The 25,936-nt window shown below is 64.2% G+C and overlaps 1 protein-coding gene across 7 annotated transcripts in view; it reads right to left on the bottom strand.

Moving 5' to 3' along the window:
- EEFSEC (eukaryotic elongation factor, selenocysteine-tRNA specific) overlaps positions 1–25,936 on the bottom strand; it is a 188,832-nt gene that overhangs the window by 26,064 nt on the left and 136,832 nt on the right. Inside the window, exon 7 of one of the 7 annotated variants that reach the window (XM_027098501.1) lies at positions 4,171–6,653. The exons of 5 other annotated variants lie outside the window; for them this stretch is intronic. In XM_027098501.1, coding sequence (XP_026954302.1) covers positions 6,580–6,653 — 74 coding nt within the window. In that variant the 3' untranslated portion in view covers positions 4,171–6,579. Of the gene's footprint in view, positions 1–4,170; positions 6,654–11,407; positions 14,020–25,936 lie in introns of those variants that run through there. One more of the 7 variants, XM_027098500.1, reaches the window with a different exon arrangement.

Genomic DNA, 25,936 nt, shown 5'->3' with positions numbered 1-25,936 from the left:
CCAGAGACCCCAGGAAACGCTGTCCCCCTGCTGCTCCTCAGGACCCCGGAAGAGACCTGGGGGGCTGGCCGGCCTGGGCACAATGGACAGAGGGACAGCAGGGGAGCAACAGCCCCAGGAAGCTGCCTGCCTGGCCCTGTTTCCAGAAGCATTGAGCCCGGGACAGAGGCACAGAGACGGAGACAGTAGAGCAGGGAGAGAGACTCCCACACACTCAGCTGTCGGCTGGGCATGGGACTGGGACCGGCAGCCGTGGTCTTCTCGGATCCGGACTCAGGACGCCGACTGTTAACCCCCAGCCCAGATCGGCCTGGTTTTCACCGCCTGACTGCCCGGCGCGCGGCGGTGACCGAGCAGGCACCTGCGGGGCTGGCGCAGGCAGTGGCCTCGGGACATGCGTGGACGAGTGGCAGCAGGTCACCGCCCGCCTCCGTGTGCATGTCCGTCACCGTGTCCCTGTGCGAACGGGTGACGCTCAGCCCCACCGCGGCCTCCCGGATGGTGCCGCGGGGCTGCCCGAACCCCAGAGCTCTTGCGCGGCCGCGACCCCAGCCCTGGACCCTGAGTCGGGAGCCTGGGCTGCCCACCCGGGTGCTTTTGTCCATTTCTGAAGTGACAAGAGACACACAAAAGGGCTTTTAATTAAATCAAAGGAAGGGGAAACGGGCCAGCCGGGCCGCTATTATGTTACCAAACGCGAAAACGAAAACTTATTTTTTAAAGCTCTGGTATTAATTTGAGATTATTCAGATAGTTAATTAAAAGTGCAGCATGTGTTAAATATTATTTCAACAAAGATTATCATCAGGCCTCCATGTAATGCGATCCGTGGGCTCGGGGAGCTTTATGCAAATGGTCTGCGGCCAGAAGGAAGGGCCCGAAGCGCCGGGCGGCAGGCCACTCGCTCACCGCAGGGGTGGCCTTTGCAGACACACACGGAACGGCAGCCAGGCCCCCCTGTCCGGGCCCTGGGCGAGCAGGGAGACCAGCGGCCGTCCTGGGCCTGCTGGCCAACGGCAGCTCCCCGGAAGTTGTCCAGGTGGCACTTGGGCCGCACTCCTGCAGGTGTGTGCGGGGTGTGGACGTGTGTGTTGGCGAGGCTGTCGCGAGACTGGCTGCACACGTGGCGGGGGCGTTGGCAGCGTGCGTTTGCGCTGGTTCATCCGTCTGTTACGCGTGGACTCGTGCATGTGACACGCATGTGTGCACCTGGGCACGGGGTGCGCGCCCACAGCTGGCCCCGAGCACGCCGTGTCACCTCTCGCTGCCTCAGTTTCTCCATCTGTAAATGGGGACCGCTAGCTACAGTCCAGGCCTCACGGGGAGGATTAATGAGGGTCACGTGGCATAAGGCACAAGCACTGGTCCTGCACAGACAGCACGAGAGCCAACAATGCCAGCGTGCGCGGAGCTTTAAGTTCACGTGTCCACGTTTAACAAAAGTGAAATTAACTTTTATATTTTATTTAACACGGTATGTCTAAAATATTGTCGTTTCAACATGTGATCCATGCAAAAACTGATGGCCGTGGTAGTTTGCATTCATTTTTCACACTAAGCCTTGGAGGTCGGTGTGTGTTGGACCTGCAAGAACCTCCGGCCACACCGGCCGCATTTCAGGTGGACGTTTCAGTTGGACCTCACAGCTCTGAGCCCCGAGGACGTGGGTGTCCCCCGCTGGACCCTCGCTCGCCTGCGCTCCCTGGCCTCAGACGCGCGGGCCGCTCCTGCCCTCTGTCGGCGCCTGGCGGCGGTGCAGCGCCCACGGCTCGCCCCGCCCGGCCAGATCTGTCCCCGCCCCGCAGATGGCCACAGCCCCCTGCCCACTGCCAGGCTCCGTGGTACCATTTCCCACTGCGGGCTGCGGGGCAGATGGGAGGGCAGAGGCTCAGAGAGGACCGGTCATCCGCCCCGGGTCATGCAGCAGGACGGCAAGGAGGGACCCCAGCTGAGGTTGGAACCCAAGTGTTAAGACGCTTCTGTGGGTCCCACCGGGTTCCTATCCTGGCTCTGCCCCTCTTGGCTGTGATTCTCAGGGTTCCACAGCTGTAAGCGGGAGGGAGGACCGGGGGGACGGGACGGTAATTCCTCCGTTCAGGGTTGGGTGAGGATTAAGTAGGAAGACGTCTCTGAGGTTTCCAGCACATTCTGAGCACAGAATGTGCCCAGTAAATCCGTCACGGTCATAGCACCATGACGGGACACCCCTGCCTCAGGGCCTTTGTACCTGCTCATCCCCCAGATCTAGGATCGGACGGCTCCCCTCGTGAGGGAGGGCCTCGCTGACCATCCCCTCCTTCTTGTCACCCTCAGAGCCTGTGTCGCCAGCCAGCACGAGCCTGCGTGTGCCTGAAGTCTTCTTGTTTCTTGTCTGCCTCCCCCATTGGACTGGCAGCCCCAGGAGGGCAGGGCCTTGCCGGTCTTGGCCACGGCCATCCCTGACCTGGCACAGTGCCTGGCCCTACGTAGGTGCCTGACGGAAAGAGCGAGAAAGCCGTGTCAGGAGGGGACGCAGCTTGGTGGTCACCAGGGAAGTTAGACGCCGCTTACCACACAGCCCAACATTCCACAGCCAGGTGCTAACCCGAGAGAAATCAAGCTTAGGTCCACACAAAAATTCATCAATGAGTGTTTGTAGCGGCACTGTTCACAACTGCCCCATGCTGGAAACCCCCCAACTGTCCCGCAGCTGGTGAACATTCACGCAGAAGAATCTACCAGCAGCAAAGGGAACTGCCGTCCAGGCACTGGACGCGGGTGGACCCAGAGGTGTAAATGTGGCCATGTGACACGTGACATTCTAGATGACACGCAACTATAGGGACAGAAAACAGACCGGTGACTGCCGGGAGGGGGGCCACGGGCACATGAAGGATCTGGAGGGGGGCAACTTTTCTGTATTGTGACTGCATGTGTTTTTCAAAACTAACAAAACTGTACATCTGAAAGGGTAATTTTTTCTTTATGCAGCAAACCGTGATTTTTAAAAACAGAGCTGTAGACTTTCAGAGTCTCAGGTCGACTCAGTCCCTACTGCTTTCTGGTCCCAATGGTGAGCTTTGATCCCCCAACCCAGGAAAGCAAAGTGGGGGCAGGCCCCCCGCCTCCTGAGCAGGGCCGCTCCACAAAGATGGGCGGGCAGGGGGTCTGCAGAGGCTCAGCTGCAGAGCCTGGAGAGTTCCAGCAGCTTCCCCCACTCCTTGTTTCCCTCGCTGGTGTTGGTGGGAGTTCATTGTGTTGTGCTCTGTGCATTTTTCACATGTTTGAACTATTTCCTTAATAAACACGACACATACTAAAATGATTTAAGACAAGAACAGTAGGATTCCCACTGCAGAATCCCACCAGCCTCTCCTGCAGCCCTGGGAGCTGAGAGCCACCGCGGGTGGGCACAGAGGGCGGCCGGGACCAGGAGCCAGGCTGCGCCGGTGTTTCTGGGTGTCGCTCACCCCCTGCCACAGTTCCAAGCTCACTCTGCCCCACAGTCCCCGGGGAGTGGGCGCTGTCTCCCCACCAGGCAAGGCTCTGGCCGGAACCAGACGGTGCGGGGCTGCCACCCAGGATTGGCTGTGAGGTGGTGAGGACAGTCTTCGAGCATCATTCATTTGTTAAACAATTTTATTGAGATACAATTTACATGCCATAAAGCTCCCCGCTTAAAGTGTACAGTTCAGTGGTTTTAGCATATTTACAAAGTAGTGCAACCATTACCACAATCTAAGTTTAGAACATTGTGTCCCCAAAAAGGGAGCCACAGCCACTAGCAGTCAGTGCCGTCCCACTAGGTCCCCAGCCCCCGGCAACCACAGAGGTACTCTCTACATTATGGATTCACCCATCCTGGACACTTTGGTACGTGGAATTTTACAATCTAGACTTTGCTATCTGGCTTCTTTCACTGAACGTAATGTTTTCAAGGTTCATCCATGTTGAGTCCGTGTCCGTATTTCCTTCCTTTTGTTGGCTAATCACACAGTCCATTGCACGGTAGGCCCGCATTTCATTTATCCATTCATCAGTTGATGGGCATTCGGGTCCTCTCCACTTTTTTTTTTTTTTTTTTTTTTGCGGTACGCGGACCTCTCACTGCTGTGGCCTCTCCCGCTGCGGAGCACAGGCTCCGGACGCACAGGCTCAGCGGCCATGGCTCACGGGCCCAGCCGCTCCGCGGCATGTGGGATCTTCCCGGACCGGGGCACGAACCCGTGTCCCCTGCATCGGCAGGCAGACTGTCAACCACTGCGCCACCAGGGAAGCCCCCTCTCCACTTTCTGACTGTCCCAACTCATGCTGCTCTGAACATTTGTGTGCAAGCTTTTGTGTGGATGTATGTTTTCAGTTCTCTTGGGTACAGACCTAGGAGTGGAATTACTGGGTCATATGGTAACTTCATTGCTTAGTTTTTTTTTAACAGCTTTATTGTGATATCACACACACCACACAATTCACTCATGTAAAGTGCATAATTCAATGGCTTTAGTATATTCACAGAGCTGTACATCCGGCACCACGATCAATTTTAGATCATTTGCATCACCCCCCCCCCCCCACCTCCTGGCCGCCACCCTCCTCCTCTCATCTCCCAGCCCTAGGAAACCAGTCTCCCTTCTGTCTCTGTGGACTTGCCTCTTCTGGGTAGCTCATACACGTGGAGCCATACAACACGGCATCCTCTGAATCTGGCTTTTTCTACTCAGCACAATGTTTTCAAGGTTCATCCATTAGCAAGCATTGGTACTGCATCCCTTTTCATTATTATTATATTATCACTGAATAATATTTCATTTAAATATTCCACGGAATAATATTCCAGGTAGTGTGTGGGTGCGCCCACCACTTTTTATCTGTTCATCGGTTGATAAACATTAGCGTTGTTTCCACTTTTGGGCAATAACTCTGTTTCACTTTTTAGGAAACGCCCCAACTGTTCTCCCAGGTGGCTGCCACAGAGCATTTAGTGAGCACCTGCTGTGTGCCCCTTCCATTCACACCACTACCCAGCAAGGCAGGTCCTAATAGCCATTTCAGTTTGCTGTGGCACAGAGAGGGTGAGACACTTGCTCCAGGCCTCATTGGGTCCCAGGGCTGCTGAGCGAGGTGAGGTCTGGGAACCAGACACTTGGTTACATGACCACTAGGTGCTGGTGGTCTGTGGAACCTGCAGGAAGGATCTGCATGCTGACTCTCCCAGGATAGAGGCCAGCCTATGATTCCCAGACATGGTGGCCAGGGCGGCAACTGTCCCCGCCCTTCTAGGCACCCCCCATCAGGCTGTTCCAAGCCGCCCCAAGGCCCTGGCAAGTGTGCAGGAAACTTTGGTCCAGTCTTGGTCAAAGGAATCAATGAACTAATGAACAAGATGCAGCAGCCACCAGCGGCCGGGGCATTTCAGGGCCCAGGGCCAGGGCAGGGAAGCGAGGTTCTGGGCCCAGCTTCTCGGAGGTGCTGGTCAGGGGACGCCGCCTTGGAGGAGGATCCTGGGGACAGAGGAGCTGCAGGTGCAGAGGGCAGACCTGGGACCCACCAGAGCGCCCCCCAGAGAGGGCCTGCACTGTGCTGGGCTGTCTTGGCTGCCCCAGAGCTGCTGCTCGTCTCAGCTGTCATTCGGCCGGGATAGTGTGGAGGGACCTCCCCGTGCCTGGAGGTATGTAAGCAGAGGCTGGACTTGGAGGATGCGGCAGCAGTGGAGGGGGGGCGGGGGGTGAGCCCGCCCAGCCCCAGGTGGACCGGGCACACAGGCCAGATGAAGTCCCTGCTCTGGAGCACGTGGTGTCGCAGGTGGGCCGGGGAGGAGCGGTCGGGACTCTGGGGGGCGGCCGGCCGCTCAGTCCCGTGGCGATGGTGACCTAGGCCAAGGCCACCAGGCCGTGGAGGAATGCGCCAGCCCCTCTGCTCATAAACCTACTCCCCCAACTCCCCACCGCCCGTGTGCCGGGCGAGGTCATAGGTCATCCAGAGGTGGCTGTCAGGAAAGGCTAGCATAAGGCACGGCGGCCAGCTCCAGGCCGTTCACAGCCCTGGGCTGTGCGGCCCACAGCGGACCAGGCAGGGCAGGCAGGGAGCAGAGGCGGGAAGTGCTGGGTGGTGGGTCTCAGGCTATACCCGGCCGAGAGCCCAAGTTCAAATTCTTGGGGATCCTGGAGGCCCTGCCCAGAGCTCACGCAGAGCACAACCCCGGAGCACTCAGGGAGTGCAGACAGGATTTCGGAAGACCACCGGTGAGACAGCCGGCACCCCCCGTCCTGTGCTCGGACCGCTGTCCCCGGGGGCAGCAAGTGGTCCCAGCTGTGCTCGCTCAGAGGTTGCACGGGCCGGAAGACCAGCCTATCACCCTCCCTGTGCCTGGGCCGCGGCAGGTGTGGGCCTGCAGAGGGTGGAGGAGGTGATGTGGCCGCACGGTGTGCCCTGCCGGGGACAGGTCTGAGGATGCGACGCTGGCTCCTGGGGACACGGGCGTGGGTGGCCCCTCTGGCCTCCTGGGACTCGGCAGGCCTCTCCGAGGGGCGGCCCTCGGTGGCTGGGCCTGGACAGGCCCCAGGGCTGTCACTTTCTGCATGTGTGCCTGTGCTTGGGGTGCCCTCAGTGAAGGGTGCAGGGTCGCGGGGCCGTGGGGACACCTCCTGGGCTCCAGCGTGTTTCCCTCCAGGGAAGCCCTGTGTGAGTTCCAGGAGGGGCTCCATTAGCTGTGCCTGGCGGGGAGGCTGGGGCTGAAGGAGGACTCTCCTGCCTCATCTACCGTGGCCGTCCGGGCCTCAGACCACGTGAGGGGGCCGCGAGTCGTAAGCCTCCCCCTCCAAGGGTACAGAGCAGGACAGTGGGAGCGCTCTGAGCGGGGCACCAACACAGAGCCAGGAGCCCGAGGGGGACAGGCTGGGCCCCTCTGGGCCAGTGATGGGCACACAGGGGTCCTGGAGCCTCCAGAGGCTGCCCTCTCCCAGGGAGGCCATGCGCCCAGGCCTGGAGGCTGCCCCATCTCGCGCCACCATCCCCCCCCAGCCCACCTGCCAGGTTGAGCCCTCTTCCCAGCAGGGGCTGCTCTCCTGTGTGCAGTGAGGAAGGAAATTGCAAATTAATCTTTATTTCCATCTTGGAAGAAAACCTTAATTCTCTGCATGGAAATGATCCTCGTCAGACCAGGGAATCAATTATGGGCTTTAATTGCAGTCAGTCCTGGCCAATCAGCGTGGGGCCGACCCCAGGGACCCTCTCTCTCCTCCCCGTCTCTGGGGCCCTCCCCTGGGTGCACTCAGCTCTCGGGGTCCCCCTATCTCTCTCTCTGCTTCTTTCTCCGTCTCTCTGGGCGTCTGTCTCGCTCTTTCTCTGCCGCCGTATGTCTCTGCCTGTGTCTCACTGTCCCTGGCTCTGGCCACTCCCCACAGCACAGGGCTCAGGCAGGCACCCCAGCTCTGACGAGCCCCATGGGACCTCCGCCTGCAACCTCTCTGGCCTCCGAGCTGCAGCTTCAAGGCTGGGGCTGAGGGGGTGAGTTACTGGCTCCTCCCTGCCCCCCAGGGTCTTCTCGGGAGTCACCTGCCATCCTACACTCAGGCCTGCAGGTGACCTCAGGCTGGCCGTCCCTGGCCAGGCCGGGGCCCCATGGCTTCGCTGTGTACGGCAGCTGCCCAGAGGCCCTGGAGAGGCTTCCGGCCCGGGTGGGTGGGAGGCGCCCTGCCCGGAACCGACAGCCTCAGTGTTTCCACCCGCAATGGGGGCACCCCCGGGACTGGGTCTCCTCCCACCACCTTCCGGCCACCGGGAGATGCTTGTCTGTCTTATCAGTGGCGCCCTGTGACTGACAACTGCTCCTTAACAGCAGCCCACCCGGCTGTCCACAGGGTAGGGGCGGCCGTGGCTTGCCTGCATGTCCACACGCACCCAGACCCCCTGGTCCCCGGGCCAGCTCTGCGCCGGGACCTGCCCCACAGGGTTCCCCGTGCTGGGGGGCTGGGGCAGAGGACCAACCCCGCCCTCCTGCCTCAGTTTCCCTCTGCTCCCCTGACCTGCACTCCCACACCCTCCCCAGGGTGGGCCCACTGAGCCCCACCGAGTCAGGCAGGTGACCGGTGAGGGCCTGGGTGGCGGGCGGGCGCGTTTCCCTCGACCCCTGAATACTGAGAAGCGGAGAGATGCTGCCGATTGGGGGCCAGCGTCCCCTGTTGTCTGGGGCCACATCTGATCGGGGAACAAATTGCTCCATCTCGCCCCGCACCTGTTACACAACAGCCTGCCACACCTGCCTGCCACCCAGAGGCGCCTGGCCCACTTCCGCGGGACCCTGCCCTGGGCCGCGCATCTCAAGCCACAGCCATTGTCCCCGGCTCGCGTGTCCTCTCCCGCCCGGGGCCCGCAGCGCACGCCCTGAGTTTTCTTCTCTCCAGCTTGGTCTCACGCACGCCGGTCTCCAGCCCACACCGCCCCGAGCCCCGGGTCCCGTGTCTCACGCCCTGAGTTCTCTTCTCTCCAGCTTGGTCTCACGCACGCCGGTCTCCAGCCCTCACCGCCCCGAGCCCCGGGTCCCGTGTCTCCCAGGGGCTGCGGGGTTGGGCTCGGGAAGCCCAGCGAGCTCGTCAAGGTGTCCAACACCCGTGCCCGCCGCGGGGCTCCCCCTCGCAGCCGACGTGTGACCGCGGGGAGGCTCGCCAGGTGTCCCAGGTCCCCTCCCTCTCGCCGCCTCGTGTGCCTCCCAGTGCCAAGGCAAGAGGCCACGTCGCGTCCCCCTACCCTGGCCTTGGCTACGGCCCCTCCTCGCTGGCCACCAGCCTCACGCTCCCTCCCACCGGCCTGTGCCCCCAGCAGGCCCTCCCCACGGGTATCTGTACAGGCCCCTCGTGATAAGGGTGTATGTGGGGTGCTGGTCAGGTTCGGGGTGGTGGTGGTGTTGACAGTCTAGGGACAGGGTAAGGAACTGGCTGAGAGGGGCAGGAACTGGGAGGGCCCAGGATGGGTCAGGACCTGGCTCTGTGGCCCGGCTTTGGAAGCCTTGGGAAATCTGGGCTTCCAAGGGCTGCCTGGAGCTGCAGGGAAGGCCCGGTTCCTACATCCTGCCGGCTCCACCCCCACCTCTCGCAAGGACAGGCCCCCAGAGGCTGCAGAGGGGGTCGAGAGGGTGTGATCATACCTGGGGGTGTGGCAGGTGGGAGGGGTGAGCTGGGCCTGGAGCCAGGGTCACGAGTGCAGGACGAGCGAGAGATGGACGCAGAGACCCCGAGGCACAGGCAGAGTGGGCGGGGGCGCCTCCCAGCGACGCGGCCCCTCCGAGGGCCCCGGTGGGCCGGGCGAATGCTGCTGTGACAGCAGTGCCCGGACACAGGCGCCGCGCTGGTCACCTGCCTGACTCGGCGGGGCTCGGTGGGCCCACCCTGGGGAGGCGAGCGGAAGCCCCGGCCCGAGCAGGACGGGTGGCACTCAGCAGCTGGGCGCCCGCCCTGTCTGGCGGTGACTGTGCGGGAAGCCTAGAGGCTGAGTCTGGGGGGTGTCCCTTGAGGGGTGAGGTGGGTGGCTGGCCCTCCCCAGGTTGGCCGGGGCTCCCAGTGGGCCTTTATCTAGAGCCCAGCTGTGGCCGTAGGAAGTGGCCGTTCCTCTCTGCTGCACCGTCTCCCCACCGGACCCGGTGATAACAGTGGGGGGTTGAGCAATACCTCGTGGGTGCACGACCTCTGACCTGCTGGCCTGGGTGGGGGTTCCAGGGCTGCCCCCGCCCCGCCGCGTCCAGCACACAGGAGGTACTTGGTGGATGCCGAATGACCAGCTCTGGGCTTCTTCTGTACTCTGCCCCTGCCGCCAAGTTCCACGCCCTGCGCCGAAGCCCCAGACCTCCCACATGTCCCCTTCCTCCCCCCGGGGCCTCGGGCCTCAGCCTGCTCGGCCTCCCGTTGGCCCATCACCGGCCAACCTTGGAGTCCTCCTCCAGCCCACGAAGCCCCCGCCCCCCGGGAGGCCCTGGGATTCGGCCAGGAGTGTCCAGTGCTGGTCGGAAGTCGGGGCGGGGGCGGGGGGGGTCTCGAACGCTGATTGGACACACTCGCCCTGCCTCTGCCCCTCAAGGCCCTTCAAGGCCCTTCAAGGCCTCTTCTCGGCCCAGCCTCCCTCCACAGCTGCCCCCACTGCCTCCCCGCCCCGCCACAGGCCCTCGGCAGAGGGAACGGTGCTCCCGCAGCAGACCCCGCGAGCCCAGGGTCGGGGTCAACTGCCCCAGGGAGCACAGCGCCCCATGCCCAGCATCCCTGCTGCCTGGGTGCCGTGCAGCAGTCAGGCCCTGGCACTGGCCGAGCTGCCTAACTAATGGCTCGACTGTGTTATCAGCCAGGCATTAATTACTCTTTTTAATCAGACCTGCCAGTGCGGGGGGCCACTGGAGGCCCAGCCAGGGCTGGAGGGAGACCGGGGAGCCGTGACCTTGTCCCTCCTCTCGCAGGCCCCCCAACTCCACACTCCCACCAGAGCCCTCACTCCTGCTGTCCCCTCTGCCGAAGCATCCCCCCCCACCCGCCGCCCCAAACTCCTACTCTCTCTTCAAGACCTCGCCCAGGTGGCCCCTTAGTGAGAGGCTTCTCACTCTAGTCATGGCCATGGGGGACAGACATGGCTGAACTTGGAGCTGGGAGGCCATGGCCAGGACTGGCCTCAGCCCCCTCAAAGGAAACCTGGAAATTCTATGCCCCGTGAGGAGACTGGGGAGGCCTGAGGCCTGGATCGCCTGAGGGTGAGCCGGCACTGAGAGGGTCCTGGGCCACCTCAAGGAAGCTCTGGGTCCGCGGAATGGGCGTGATGAGCCCCACTCCCACCCCACCAGGTCCTGGGGAAGAGGCCCAAGGGACAAACTGGCCCTGGACAAATGTGTGTGCCCACCCTGTGCACACTGGACCTGACACCCACCTCTTCACCAGACACCCAGCCTGACAAAGCCTCCGCAAATGAGACACACACACCCAGAGACCAAGATCCGTGTGCACGCCCAGACACAGACACATGTGCACACACGCCGGCCAGGGTAGGAGGCCTGGGAGAACAGGAGCTGCCCCTTCTCCTGCCCTGGGCCCCCAGGGCTTCCCACTTTATCTGTCAGAAGTATATTAACCCAGAAGCCTGTTTCCATCAGAGTCTCAATTCCAGAGACGTTTCCAGATAAGCCTTATCTCGTTGCTGGTGCATTAGCCCCGCCAGCCAGCCAGCCGGGCCTGCCGATCACGGCCGCCCCTCCTGCCCCAGTCCGTGGCAGGGCGCCTGCCCACGACTTCATGCTGGGGGGCAGGCGGGCGGGGCGGCCCCCACCCCAGGGCGCAGCTGAGGCACTGGGGCGAGGGGGGCCCTGGAGGTGTCCAGAGCCGGGGTTCAAATCCCAGCTCCACCTGAGGCAGTGGCTGGGCCCCGCGGCTGCCCCGCCGGCCACCCCTGCGGGTGGGTGAGCGTATTCTGCGACTTCACGTGCGTGATGATGCCACGGTGGGCTCCGCACGCTGTAGCCCTCTCTTCCACGAAACGTGGAAGGTCTGGGGGTGCCTGGAGCCAAGGGAAGGGGGACACTGCTCCGGAGAGCACCAGGCGCCGGCCCCCACCCTACCTGCCCGCCGTGCTCCCCCTTCAAAGGCTGCGCCCCGCCGACGCAGCTGGGGTGCTCGGGTTTCGACCGATGCCAGACCTGATAGCGTCCCCTCCTGGGCCGCTGGCCACGCGGGCAGTCTCACTGCACCCTGGCAGCCCCTCCCTGTACCGCGGCTCGGCTGCCCCCTCCTCCCTGGGCCTTAGCTCCCTCGGCCTGAGCCCGCCTGCTTCCCGGGGCTCCGAAGAGTGCTGCCCTCAGGCGAGACGTGGGCACCCTCAGAGGTCCTGGAGAAGTGGCCGACTGGGGGCAGAGCTGGGTCTGGGCTGCCCACACCACCGCAGAGAGGTGCTCAGGCCCCCAGTCTCCCGGTGGGGAGACAACATCTACTGGTCCCCCTCCCACGGCTGCAGGGACACGGAGGCCAGCTGCTGCTCTGACTCTCCTGCTGTACCCAGGGACCCGGGCAGAGGCCGGGACTTGCCCGAGGGCACAGTGCTGGTCAGTGGGCAGCCAGGATGTGACGCCCAGCAGTGGCTCGGGGCCCCTCTCTCCCAGGGATCTGCCCCCAGAATTAGCACCTGCTCACGGAGGACCCCTCGCCCCGCTGGGTCACGTGACCCCTCACGTGGAGCTAGACAGTGATGTGCTCACGGTCACAGCCTGTGCAGGGCAGGGCCACCCCGAGGGGGCCTGGAGGGAGAGGTCACCCTCACAGCCCTCAGTCGGGGAGGACTTGGCCTGGCTGGAGGTCCCAGTGGTGCCCACCTAGCTCCCCACGCACTGAGGACGACGAAGGAAGGTTTCCTTGTCTGAGGGGTGAGTCCCGGGAGGCCCCAGCCCTGCCAGCGTCCCCTCCAAAGGGCCGAGTACCCACGGGAGCGGCCAGCCCGGGGCCTGGTACCAGCAGGTGCTCGTGAAGGCCCTTCCTGCTCCCCTTGGACTGGACTGGGCTGGGGGCGGGGCCTCTGCCTGAAGTCCTTGCTGGGAGCCCACCCTGTGACCTACGGCGGCCTCAGCCAGGTGGTACCGCCTCCCTGGTGAGATGGGGTGCAGGGCAGGGGTGGGGCTAAACGAGAGTGGGGCCCGGAGCCTGGCGCATGGTGGGGTGTCGGGGACGGTTCCCAGGGGAGCTTCCTGACGGTGCTGCAGCAGTGCCAGCTGCCCCCGCCCCATTCCCAGCTCCGGGGGGATGGGGGCCAGGCCCGGACTGTCCCTGCCCACCTAGCCCGCAGCTGTCGCCCTGACGGCTGCCTGGCCTGACGTCTGGGACCCTGTGAGGGCTGCCGTGGGGTGGCTGCCACCACTGTTGCCGGCACCCATGCTGGCGCTGGATTAGGCCTGCCCGCTGCCCAGCACGGCCACCACGCACAGGCCCGGCGGGTCCACAGCATCCTTCTCTGCCCGGGGCCCTTGGCTCCAGGGCTTACCAGGCCCAAGTCATCTGATTATGAGCCATCCCTGTTAATATTTTTAATGCCACTGTTGCAAATTAAAGCATAATACACCGATTACCAGGGTAAAAGGGAGGCCTCTGCGTCCACCTGGAGGCCAAATAAAGGGACTCTGGAACATGTGTTCATCCTGCAAATGTCTTTAAAAGCTCTGATGCCCCCTCAGCCCGTCAGCTCTGCCACTTCACCCTTTTCTGAGTATGGCCAGGTCGGGCTGCAGGGTGGGGTGGCTTGAGGCACAGGGGGCAGAGGAGCCAGGGCGGGGCTTGCTGGGCTCGAGAGAGGCCCGGCTGCAGGCACAAGGCCTTGGGACTCCTGGTGTTGGGATGCAGGGCCAAACCCCCCAGCCTGCCTTCTGCCCCGAAGCACTGGCCTGGCACCCGCTGCTCCCAGACACCCCTGGGCGCCCTTCCTGGACTCGGCTGCCCAAGGACTCCCGGACTCTCTCAAGGCCCAGGAGACCCGAGGGGCCACCGAGCCTGACCTAAGGGCCTGACACTTTGTGGACCCCCTCAGCCCAACGGGTCCCTCCCCTAGCCCTGCTCTCGGCAGGAGCCCTGGCAATTCCCGACATCGCCCTTGGGAACAGATCTGGGAGGGTGGGGGGACCCCAGGAAATCAGAGACCAGCAGAACGGGCGGCACCACGGGGCATTTATTTGCGACTGGCAAGCGCTGGCCGCCAGCCGGGCAGCCTGGGGGACACCGGCCACCAGCTGTGGAGCCGAAGCCCATTCCTGCACGGTGCTGTCCCCTGGCGGGGGGGCGCGGGGGCTCCGGGGAGAGCCTGGAGGCACATGTGGCACTGTGGCCCCCGGGCCTGGGCAAGGTGCCCTGGGGCGGCCGGCGGGCACTCAGGGAGACTGGACCATGCGCTTGTGGGTGTCGAAGACGTAGCGCTTGAAAGACAAACTGAGAGCCACGTGCTGGACGGGCTCTGGCTGCCCGGCCTCCTCCCCTCGGCCGGCGCGGCCCCGCTTCTTGAGGGTGGGTGTCAAGATCTTCTTGGACTCGGGGCTGAGGCCACCTGCGTGAGGCACAGAGGGAGAGCCTGTCACTCTGCCACCCGCCACCATAGACGGCACGTGTGCTGGCCCAGCTCCATCGTGCCCCACGACTCAGCAACGCCCTACACCCTCTGTGGCGGAGCCGGGACCCCAGTGTCACCTTGGGCTCGCCCCCCTGCCTCCCCAACCAGCATTCCGGGCCCCTCGCCGCACTGGTCCACGCCACCAGCCCGGCTGGCTTGGAGCTCAGCATGGCTCCCACCTGGCTCTCCCGGTCCCCTGCCCGCCCACCCACCCAGCACTCAGGCCCCTGTGGGCCGCCCCGCTCTCGGTGCTCTAAGCGGCCCCGCCGTTCCCGGCGCATTCATCCTAAGTCTCAACCCCGAGGCTTGGCACTTGAGGCCCCCCCGGGCTCGGCACTCTCCAACAGCCCCTGGAGATGCTCTCCCCGCCCTGCTGTGTGCCCGGGTGGCGACCTCTGCAGACGGCATCACGGTTCTGCCGAAGGACCTTAGTGGATCGGAGGGCGGAGGGAGGGAGAAGTAGGGCGACGGTCCCACTCTCTGGCCAGAGCTCCTTTGGGGTCTTCCTCCCTGGGCGCTGGCAGATGCTGTCCCCCTAACCCCGGGTGGGGGTGGAGCAGCCCCCACGGCTCACTGGCTCCCTTCAGCACCCGTGCCTCGGTACAGACCCTCTGTCCACTCCCTCCAGCCGAACGACCGAGCGGAAATCTGCTGACACCCTAACGCCCACCCGACCCTTCCAGCCCCGTCGTCCACTGCTTTCGTGCTTTCCCGGCAGCCCTGAGGAACCCACGGCCGTCCCCAGGCTCCCCTCTGTCTATGCTGTTCCTCCTGCCTGGGATGCCCTTCCCCGCGTCCAACACCAGGCTGCGGTGCCCCTTTCTCTGGGGCTTGTCTTTACGAGGCGTCTGCTTGGGGGCAGCACGAGGCAGTCTCTCCGTGGGCTACCGGCCAGGGTGAGACTACTTGGCTACCCCGAGCGTATGGGCCGAGGCTCTGGCCAGGCCCCAGACTAGCTCTGCACCAGCGGGCTCCCCAGAACAAGCCGCTCCCCCTCTGTGAGTCCCACAACCCTGCTGGGAGCAGGCTGGCAGGGCTGGGGTGAGGGTGAGCCTGGATGGGCCAGGAGGTGTGCAGACTCCACACCCTAGTGAGGAGCTAGGAACTCCACACCCGCTCACCAAACGAGGCTCCTGGCAGGCCGCTGTGTCCCCAGAGAGGGCACTCACTTCTAATCCACACACAGAGGCTCCACTGGCCAGGAGACCTAACGGCTGGGTGTCCGGAGCCAGTGGGAAGTTGGGATGGGCACGAGGTGGTGGATCGCCCCCTGCACACCCGGTGCACCCACTGTGCCTCTGCCGTCATGTGAGGGGTGTCCTCCCGGGCCCAGTCTCGCCTGGGCGCTGGCTTGCTCCCAAGAAGAGGGGCCAGCGGAAGCTCACGTCACGCTTCAGTGCAGGGAGGACCCTGGCCGTCCCGTCCCCCGGGCCCTCCACACACTTGAGGAGAACGGAGCCCTGAGGAGGGCGGTGCCTCATGTGAGGCCCCACAGTCAGCTGGGAAGAGCCAGGATTTGAATTCTGGTCCACATCTGGTGGCAGATGTGGGCTGCCGCCACCCAGCCCATGGCTCGGGGTGTCCACCCAAAACAGGATCTGGACCACGGCTCTGCAGAGGAAGCAAGCCCGGGAGAGCACTGGGCATTGCCCTGCAGCTGCTGGATGTCTAGAAAGGTGACCAGGAGGCTGGCTCAAGGGACAACCGCAAAGTCAGCGGGGACGGCCCTGCTCGCTGCACAAGGGACTTGGTCTCCCTCTCCACCGCCCACCTCAAAGCCTGCATTCCCTGGGGAGGCGGGGCTCTCGGCGGACGGGGCTCCAGGATGCTGGGGCCAAGGGGAGCCTCCCTCCTGCTGGGCAGCCTGGTGCCAGATCGAAGGCCCCACGCCCGCCGCTGGGGTCGGGCGTGGGGCGTGGGAAAGGCCCCGGGGCAGCCCTCAGGCCAGTGCCAGTCCTGCAGGTATGTCTGACTCCCCGGCCTTCCTTCTGCAAGGAGGCGGCTGGCACCAGACCCTGACAAATGCACGGGCAGCCCGTCCCCCTCTGGTGCCAGGAGGTCTGATGGCTGAAGAGGCGCGGGGCTCCCCGGCGTCTGCGCCGGGCTGGGGAGACAGGCGTGGCCCAATCGGCGGTCCATCTCGCCCGCGATGGCTCTCGTTACACAGAGCGCATACCTTGCGCGGCCCAAAGCAGGCAGAGCTGGAAAATCTATCTGGCGCTGGCGAGGACGAGGCCATTTAATTGTTTTCCTGAGATGGCCGCCTTGTTTCCCTCTGCTCCGTTATGGGGTGGCCTGAATGCCGACCAGCGGAGACCGTCTGCTGGGGCGGCCAGGCTGTGGGGATGCGTGGCGATGCCACTGGGGGCCACCTTGTTGTGTGGTGGCCTTTCCCCTCAGCCAAGTGGCAAGTGGTGTGAAGTGAGGGCAGGTCAGGGTGTCGGGTGGTCACTGCCTGAAAACCTTCACAGAATTCTCCAGGCCTGGGAGACGATGGCGGGCCTGCCCGCCAGAGTTTGGCCCGAGAAGGGGCAGGCAGTAAACAAGGCAGCAAGGTAGGCAGACAGCCACCAGGGCCACCAGGGAAATAACGCCGAGGGCTAGCTTCTCCAGGAAGAACCGGGGCGGGACCGGGGGGGACCTGGGGCTGGAGATCAGGGGCCGGCCACATGGAGATGCCGGGTGAGGGTCTGCAGGCAGAGAGCCTGAGCGCCAAGTCCTGGGTGGGGTGGGCATGGTGCTCGAGGACAGAGAGCACATATGGCCACGTGCTGGTGGGGCTGCAGGGCCGGGGCTCTGGGCTAACCGTGTCCACGAGGCGCCCCGTGTGCTGGGCCCGTGGGAGCCCAGACAGGGAGGGTCTCAGGCCCTTGCTCGCCCCCAGGGAGGCCGCGGATTCTGCGCCGCCGTTGCAGCAAGCATCCCTGTTCTGCATCCCGGCCGCCCGGCCCCGCACAGGAGGCCTCCGCGGCGCTGCCCTGGGGGACCACTGTGCTGGTCTTCTCCCTAGTCCCACCCCCAGGGGCGGAGGGGCCGCGCTGAGACACGTGTGGCTGTCCCGGCTTGGTTCCACCCACGGGACAGAGTCTCTCCTCTTACTTGGCATCCAAGGTCCTGAGTGTCACCCAGCGGGTGCCTCCCTGTATACTCTGCCACATCACGGGCTCCCTGCTCCAGCCAGCAGACATAAAGCAGAGCCTCTGAACCCGCTCCGTTTACCTGGAACACTCTCCCCGGCCCTCTCTGTCTGGCCAACTCCTACTCAGCCACTGCCCCACGGGAAGGCTTCCCCGCCCCTGCCCTGGCTGGCGGGATCACTGCTGGAGCCCCATTTCGCAGGAGTTTTGCTTTGTGTCTGCTCCCCAGCGGCCTGTGTGGGAGTTAGGGCCCAGGCACAGGGCCTGGCCTGCGGGTACAGGTAGGATTTGCTGGACGAAGACGCAGAGAATGAGTGGGGTCTCGAGTGGGTGTGCAGGGCGAGGAAGGGAAACCCACCAGCAGAGCTGTGCCTCCAGGACCAGAAAAACTCGTCTGCATGCCTGCGGCCCAGGGAGAAGCTGGGTCTAGAGAGCAGGCCCCCTGCCCCACGTGACCTGGAGCCTGGTGGGGTGGGCATGAGGGTAGAGTTGCTGCAGGTTTCAAGTTCACGCTGTCCCCGTGATCCCACGGGGCTCACAGGCGTCCCTGCTTTTTCTCCCTAACCCTCAGGATTCTTGGAGCCCAGCGGCCCCGCTCCACCCCCCGACCAGCCCAGACCCCGGGATGTGGTGGGGAGGGCTGGCGTGACCCTGGGGGTGACGCTGCTACCCGTGGCTTCCCTTGGGGACACTCTCCCAGGGCCGGGCTGGCCTTTCTCACCGAGCGCCAGCTCCACACAAAGGCACAATGGGCTGGAGGCTGCTGGGCCCTGGCTGGGGCTCGGGTAATCAGGGAAGAATGCGGGCAGCGCGCTGTTTCCCAAGCCCTGGCCGTGGGTGCCGCCCTGACACGGCCATCAAAGCCGGCAGATTGCCCCCAACTGCTGGCCTCGCTTTCATGCTGGGGCCCGACTGGAAGAGCGGCCTCCACGCTGGTGGGCGGCTTGCGCCCTCCAGGGGGAACCGAGCCCTGCAGGCAGCTCGGGGTCACTGGCCCCCGCGGTGGCCCCTCAGAGCTGTGCCAGCTCCCGCCATTCCAGCACACCCCCTCCCGCAGCTCGCAGCCTTGGAGAGAGCAGAAATGCAGGGCGGGGAGGGAGTCGGGGCACAGGGGGGCCCTTTGGGGGGTCAGCATCCCGGGGATGACGGGTGGCTGAGGGGCACAGAGGGGCACAGCCAGCAGCTGGGCTGGGGGCTGGATGGTCGGGAAGGGCCTTGAATTCAGCCACAGCCGACTCTGGACTGGATGCCCGCCCTGGGGGCAGTGTGGCTGAGGTCCCTCGAACTGGGCCTGGGCTGAGCTTGGCTCCGATGGAGCCGGCACGGCGGAGAGGCCCGAGGAGGACAGGCAGCCTGGTTTTCAGCGACACGCCCAGAGGCGAGTGTGGTACGGGGCAGGCCTAGCGGGTGAGGGAGAGCCGGGCTGGCGACCAGAGCTGGCGCGAGGACTGGCCGCTCGGGCAGAGAAGGACTGGCCGCTCGGGCAGCCGGGGCACCGGTCGGCTCCCTTCCTGCTGACCCTCCTGAACTTTGGGGTCTTTTGGGGTGACGGCAGCTTTGGAACCCCTGCTGTGGCTTTGCGGGCCTGGTTTTTCGCGCTCATCCTCGGGAGCCTGGAGTGTGGCTGGCTGGGGGGTGGACAGCTGCCTGGTTTTCCCTCCTTTCTCTTCCTGCTATGGATCCCATATGTAAACAGAGATGCAATTTGCTTTAAAAAGATAAGGTGATTAAGTTTTTATCAGACGTGTGCTCCGCTGTCCCCGCAACAAAGGGAATTAGGAGAGGCGGGCGACAGACAGGCCCTTCCTTGGAGCTGGCCCCGTCTGAGGCCTTCAGCGCACACTCCACGGGCTCCACGCGGCCCCTTTGATGGGCGGAGACGAGGCGGTGGGCGCCCGCACCCCCATTTTGATGTCTTAATGTTGCTTAATTCCTCCTTTAATTTATATTAAGCTTCTTAGCAGCAATGATGAATTCTTCAAAAACAAAAAAGGGCCCTTTGCAGAAATCTTTCCCACACCATGTAAATTGAAATTATAAGGCAGCCAAGGCTTTGGAGACTGGGGGCGTGCGGGGAGTGAAAACCAGGGCGTTGTGTGGAAGGAAGGATTTTGTTTTAAGGCAAGAAACAAAGCGATTCTGAAATAGGAAATGACTTGGTCTTGAGAATCAGAGGCTCACCTACAGGGTGACGGCCCGGGCACAGGAGCATCCCTTGTCACTTGGAAGGGGTGCAGCTGGTGCGGGGCTGCTGGGGGTTGTGACGAGCCCCATGCCGCCCAGCGTCGGCTCCCACTGCTCCTCGGGCTGGGGCCACACCCCCTCAGGTGGCTGGGGGGCGGGGGGCCCCTGGGGCAGGTGCTCGGGGCAGCCAGGGCTCACCACCTCTCACCCAGGGCTGCTCCCGGGGCGCGGCATCCCCCAGGACCCCTGCCTCGGCACCCCACAGGCCCCGCAGGAGCAGGCCCTGCACTGGCCTCCTGGCAGGAGCCTCCAGGCCCTCTTGCCAGCTCTCTCTTCTGATCTGGCCTTGGGTCGGCTGCCAGAGATCCTTCCAGAACAAAGACCTGATCATCCCTCTCGGCTCAGAAACCTCCAGCCGCTCCTCAGGCAGGTGTCCAAATTCCTCTAACCAGGCCCTCGCCAAGCGCGTCCGGCACACCCCGTGCTTCCTCACTCACCCACGCGCCCCCGCCCCGCCCTGGCTCTGCACTGGTGCCCCCTCAGCCTGAGGTGTCCACGAGGCCCGTCCACCTGGCAAACCCCACCTCTGCTCGCGTCTCAGCGGAGCTTAGCGTATGGCTCTGGCTCCTCTGAAGCCTTCCAGGCCTCCCTCCTCCAGGACCACTGAGGCCCTCTACACTGTCCCACGTCCAGAACCTGTGTGCCCAGGAGACGGGGTGCAGCCTGCAGCCATGCCAGCATTTCCAGGAAGGGGGACCCTGGCCACCAGGCACACCTGCCCTGTCTCATCTGCCAGGGCAGGGCCCCGGCAGCGCCCACGCCCCGGGAATCAGAGCCGCCCACCTGTCCGCCTGGCTCCCGTCACCCTCCCACAGCTAACAGCCGAGCCAGGCACTGGGGGAGGCAGAACGCGCTGGACCCCTCCGCACGTGGGGACCTGGACGCTGGACAGGTGCGAGCAGACGGTCCCGGGGGTGGCGACTGCACACAGGGGATGGGCTACGAGCCCCAGGAGTGAGGGTTGTCCGGGCAGGGTGGGACCCTGCTGACCGCGACCCAAGGCCGGCGCTGCCCTGCCTCAGTGGCAGTGCTCGGGGGAGCCCTTCCGGCTAGCCCTCGGGCTGAGGTCTGACCAAGTCTCCGGGCGGGGAAGGCCGCCTGGAGCACGGGGCCTGGGCCCGGCCAGGTCGCCCCTGCCACCACCGTCACTGCAACCACTTAGCTGGCACTCTCCTCGACACGCCGCCCAGCCAGGAGCGTTCAGCGTCTCCTGCAAGCCTCCAGATGTCCTTTCCAGGCACGGGAGGTGACTGTCCAGGTCACACAGCTAGTCAGGCCCATGGCCTTACAAAGCCACGCCCTCCGCCGCCTGGCTCGGGCCTGGCCAGCCCAGCACCCTGCTGCTTCTCGCTGGGTACACAGCTGAAGGGCCGGGCGGGGCACAGGGGTGGGGAGGAAAGGGCACAAGGCAGGGGAACGCCTGGGGGTGCCCTGCCCGGGCAGCGTGGGCCGGCCCCATGGGGACTGTCTCCAGGTACTTCCAGGGACGAGGCCGCAGTGCCTCCGTGCTCTGGGTCTCAACGGGACTGCTGGGACTCCTCGCACACTGCCCGCAGATGCTGAAGGTGGACTCCACGGCGGGCGGGGGGCAGGTGGGTGTGAAGGGCAGAGACCATCTTCCGTGAGGCACACCTGGCGCGGACGGCCAGAGGATGGGCACAGCCAGCTATCCACGGTCACGAGGACCCCGACAGTGACCCTGGCTAACGTCCATGGGCCCCAACCACGTGCAGGCACTGCTCCCACTGCCTCAGGACAGGAGGGCCCTCGACCTCACGCCGTGTCCCGGGGGGACTCTGCACACAAGGAAGCCGGCACGAGGTCGTCAGCAGCGAGCACGAGGTCACAGCCAAGACGCAGTGGGCTGAGCTCCAGGGCCTGCACCCGGGCCTGGGCCTCACCCCCAACCGACCAAGGCTCTCCCAGGGCAGAGCCTGGATCCCAGAGCCCGGCCCAGGAAGGAGGAGAGAAGCACTTTGCGTGCCTCGCCTCTCACGAGGAAGGTGCGCCGTCCGTGCCACCATCCACAGGCGGAAGCTGAGGCCCGGGGCTGTGAAGGACTCACCCGAGGTCACGCGGCTAGCGGCAGAGAAGTGACCTAAGCCCTCAGGATTCGGGGACGCAGCTCCGAGCCCACAGCCCGGGGCGGACGCTGTGGCCTTACCGGCCTGCTCTCAGCAGAGGCGTCCTCCTGGCTCGGGACGAGGGATTCGGGGCTAAGGTACGTGAGGGCCCTGCCTTCAGGAGCCCACGCTGCTCCTGGACGCCCGACCTGCCCCCACGGACTGCGAGGACTCACCCCTCCTGCCGGGGCCTCCTCCACGGACCTCCCCTGGAGGCTGGCGAGGGAGGGCACGGGTCCCGGTGGCCCCAAGGACACTGTCCCCACAGTGAGGAAGCTGAATTTTAACGCTGCAAACACTCCCTAAATGCGTACACTCTTTCGCAGCAGTTAATCTTCAATTAAAGTACCGAGGGCAGAAACCAAGATCACTGGTGTAAAACGTAGAGCTTATGGACAATAAAAGTCTTCCTCATAGTGCTTTTCTTGAAAAAAAAAATTCCACATATTAAAAATGTCCTTTTTATGACTCGGGAAAAAAGCCCTCACCCAGAATCACGAAGGGGCACAAAGGTCCGGGGAGCAGTCGCCTCCCAGGGCCCGTGTGCGGCAGCGTGATTACATATCAGCCCCGTTTCCAGTGCGCTGGGAGCGGCGGCGCCAGGGCTGGCGGTCCTCTCCGGTGACAGGGAAGGGCGGGGGGCGAGCCTCTGGTCCCCATCCACACTCTTGCTTCAACAGCCGCAGGCTCCGGCAGTTTACCGCTCCCTGACCTGCAGCCTGCAGCCGGGGCGAGCGCGGCTGCCCCCCCTGCACGGGCACGCGGGACCGCGAGCGCAGGCACAGCCCCTCACAGGCAGAGCCGGGCCTGCGAGCGCCTGGCGGGCTCAGGGGAAGCAGGTGTGAGGGCTGACTGCCCCCCGACCCACCAACACCAGCGTGCCGCCGAGGCTGGCTCGACGCTACTGCATCGCTACGTCATCTGTTCGACAGCCGTCTGCCATGTGTCCACCAGGTACCAGCGGGAGAGCCCTGCGCCGGCTCCCTCCATGGCAGCCCTCACGCCCACGTGGCCACGTGGGTCCCCAGCCTGCAGTGCAGGGCCAGGCACAGAGCAGGTGCTGCAGGCGGCATCACCGCCCGATTCTCACCGCATTCTGCTCCTTCCCCTCCCCGCAATGTGCACTGTCCTTGTCCCGGGGCTCCCTGAAGGCGCAATGGGGACGGAGCACCCGCCTGGCTCAGCACTGCCCCCCGCAACTGCTGACAGGCTGGCGTGGACCCTCACCCACCGGCATGTGTCCCCCTCCTTCCAAAACTCCCTCCCAGGCTCTGCCCTGGGCGGGATTTAGTCTGTCTGTGGCTCAGCTCTCTCGTTGCGGCTAGGGGGCAGGGCATATGCTACATGTGGGGAGCCTGTCCCCGAGTCTGAGGAGGGCCCAGCCTCAGCTCAGAGCAGCTCCAACCAGGCGTCTCTCTGCCCTCAGGGGCCTAGGCCCGGGGTGGGGAGGACAGTGCCAGGGGACCTGAGCTGGTGTCCGTGGCTGTCTCTGCACCAGTATGACACATGCGGATCACAGCACGTGTACCCAAGGATGGCTGGCCCTGCACCACCGTCAGCCAGGGGTGGGTCGCCGGCTCAGGAGAGGCAGCTCCACTGGGCACCTGGGGACGGCCCCCAGATCCCAGTGTCCGTGATGGGAAGTGGGCCGCACGAGCAGGGAGCAGCCCCTCCCTGGAAGAGGCGGCGAGCGGCCTCAGTGAGCCTGGAGCGGACGGGCTCCGTGGACGTGCCCTGCCTTCCCAGCCCTGGAAACAAGGCTTCCTCCTCTCTGCTTTTTCCAGTAAAGCTCGAGGGGTCTTAAATGCCAGGGGCCCACGCTGCCCGTACCAGGGGGTGAGCGCCATGCGCTGCTCTGAGCACACAGACGTGCTCCTGTGTCTGGTCTGGCCTGGTCTTCGTGCCTGTCTCTGCCTCTCCACCCTGGGTCACCCCTTCCTCCTGGAGCCAGGCCCCCCAATCACTTCTGCCCCTGCCCCTCCCAAGGCGGCCCAGGAGGTCTTCTGCGGGTTCCATCGGACTCCGTCCGCCGCCCCTCGGGGGAACCCCGGCCGCCTCAGGCGTCCAGGCGTCCCGCACGCCACCCCTCAGTGTCCCCCCAGCCCCCTGCTTTGGGCCGCAGGAGCGCGCCCTCCCGAGCAGAGCCAGCGTTCCTTCCGCCTGGGACAGCCTTCCCCAGGCCGTCTCCCCCGCCCCCTTCAAGGCCGAGTTCAGGGCCGCCTCCTCTGAGAAGGCTTCCTCCCTAGCTAGGCCTGGCGGACGCGTCTCTGTGCCCACGGCATTTCTGAAATACATGAGTGACTCACAACCTTCAGGTTCAGGACGCCGGACACGTGGTTCTGCGTTACTAGCTTGTCCGGAAAAGCCAGAGGACCTACCCTCACGTTCCCACCCCGCGGCAGTGGAGGGGCGGCCGTGACAGCTCCTCTGTGGCCTGTGCCGGGCCCGTTGGCTCCACTCATTTCTGTCACCCGCCCGTCCCTGGAGGCACCCGAGTTGGTGACCCGGCAGGGTAGGCATCTGAGCTTCAGCCCCTGTCCCAGCCCCCCCAGGCCCAGGGCCGGGCTCCAGTGCTGGCTGTGCCCACCGGACAGGGCTCGGTCCAGGCTGCAGCGCCTGGAAGGGCACAGGCTCTCCCTCTTGGTCCCCCCAAAAATCAGCAGGAACGGGCAAGAGCCCGGCTGCGCACGGATCAGCGGTGTGGCTTCACGCGAGCGTTCTGCCTCTCGGTGCCTGTCTCCTCATCCAAAAAATGGGGCAACAGTACAATGCACTCTACAAGGTTGTCGTAACGCGCATGCGAGTTAACATGACACAACGCTTAGGACGGTGTCCAGCACAAAGCAAGTCTACACAGCATGAACCACGATCACCACCGCTGGGGTGTCCACCGGGCACGCGTGACAGCACCAGGCCCTGCTCTAGGTGTGGGGACACAGCCGTGTACGGGTTACCTCTGCCAGGGCACACACTTACAACCGACACGTGAAGGACAGAGGGATGAGCGCAGGGGGTGCAGCACAGCGACGGGTGATGTGCTGAGTCCTGGGGCGGGGGGCGTGAGAGGGGGTTTTGCTCAGGACCCACGTGGGGCAGGAGGGAGCTGGGGAGGAGCTGGGGGCTATGCAAACCCATCCCTGTCTCCACGACAGGCAGTGGCCCTCAGGAGGCAGCAGGGGCCCCATCGGACCCCTCGCTGGCTTCCTCCTGTGGATGCTACGGGCTGGACTGACGCCCCGCCAGCGCTAGGCTGGGGCGGCAGCGGGAAAAAAAATAACAGTTATTTTTTCTCTCTCCCTCTTCCCTCGTTTTCTAGGTTCATCCTAGTGTGGCTGTGAGGGTACGGAGGGAGAGAGGGCAGGAGTTGAGAGCGGCAGGAATTTATGAGCTCAGAGAGCGGCTGCCTTTGGTGGGGTGGGGGGAGGGGGCTCCCTTTGCCAAAACAATATTTAATTTTTTTAAAGGCGGCTACAAAGCCATGATTAAGCTCAGGGCCCTAAAACAAGCCCATAAAATCGAAAAATATTTATCTGGAAGGGTGGCAAGTCCAATAAAAGTTTTATGAATGTTTTACAACTGCCCTGTCAGGAAGCTGGCCTCTCACTCACCCCCCTTCTGTGAAAACACAACACACACACAAGCACTCACGGGCACAGACTCACACTCGCGGGCACGGGCACACATTCGTGGACACACGCTCAGACACACCTGCACAGATGTACGGCCCATGCAGCTCCCGCTGGCCCGGGGCTCTCAGGTGGGCCTGGGGCTGCGGGGAGAGGACCCCGACCGGGGACCAGCCTGCACACCTCAGCTTTGGCACGTGCCCTCCTCCTGTGCCGCGGGCCCTGCTGGGTGTCTGCCCTTGGCAGGCAAGGCCCCAGGTCCTCCTGTGGACTCTGTGTGGTGGGGAAGTTGCACCCCGTTTTCCCAGGAGGGTCACCTCAAGGTCCAGCAGTTTGAAGGCAGATTCCCATGTCTCTCCTCTGGCAGCCCCAGGGGCACCGGAAGGCCAAAGACTGCCAGGTTTGTTATTCTTCATAATCCGGGAAGTGGGTGTCGGGAGCCCCGTTTTAGAAGAAAAAACTGACATGCAAGGGCCTTGCCTAAGGTGAGCCAGGCAATGGCTGCAGAGTCATAAGCTCAGCCTGGCTCTAGTGGCTTCCCCTGTCCTGAGGTAGGGGACAACGGCCCCGCCGACCTCTCCCGCTGCATCTCCCACCGGGCGTTTGCACGCACCTGCCCCCACCCCCGGCCACCCCGGTGACTGTGAGTCGCGGGCCGGTCTCACACGATGCTGCTTCCTCACAGGTGCTCCGGGCTCCTCCAGACCGAGGAAGCTGCGCCTTC

The sequence above is a fragment of the Aethalodelphis obliquidens genome, unplaced genomic scaffold (assembly GCF_003676395.1).
Source record: "Aethalodelphis obliquidens isolate GAN/ISIS:26980383/991018 unplaced genomic scaffold, ASM367639v1 scaffold123, whole genome shotgun sequence".
In the NCBI taxonomy this organism is placed as follows: domain Eukaryota; kingdom Metazoa; phylum Chordata; class Mammalia; order Artiodactyla; family Delphinidae; genus Aethalodelphis; species Aethalodelphis obliquidens.
Note: the sequence above shows the minus strand (reverse complement) of the source record. Positions and strands in the feature narration are given on the sequence as shown.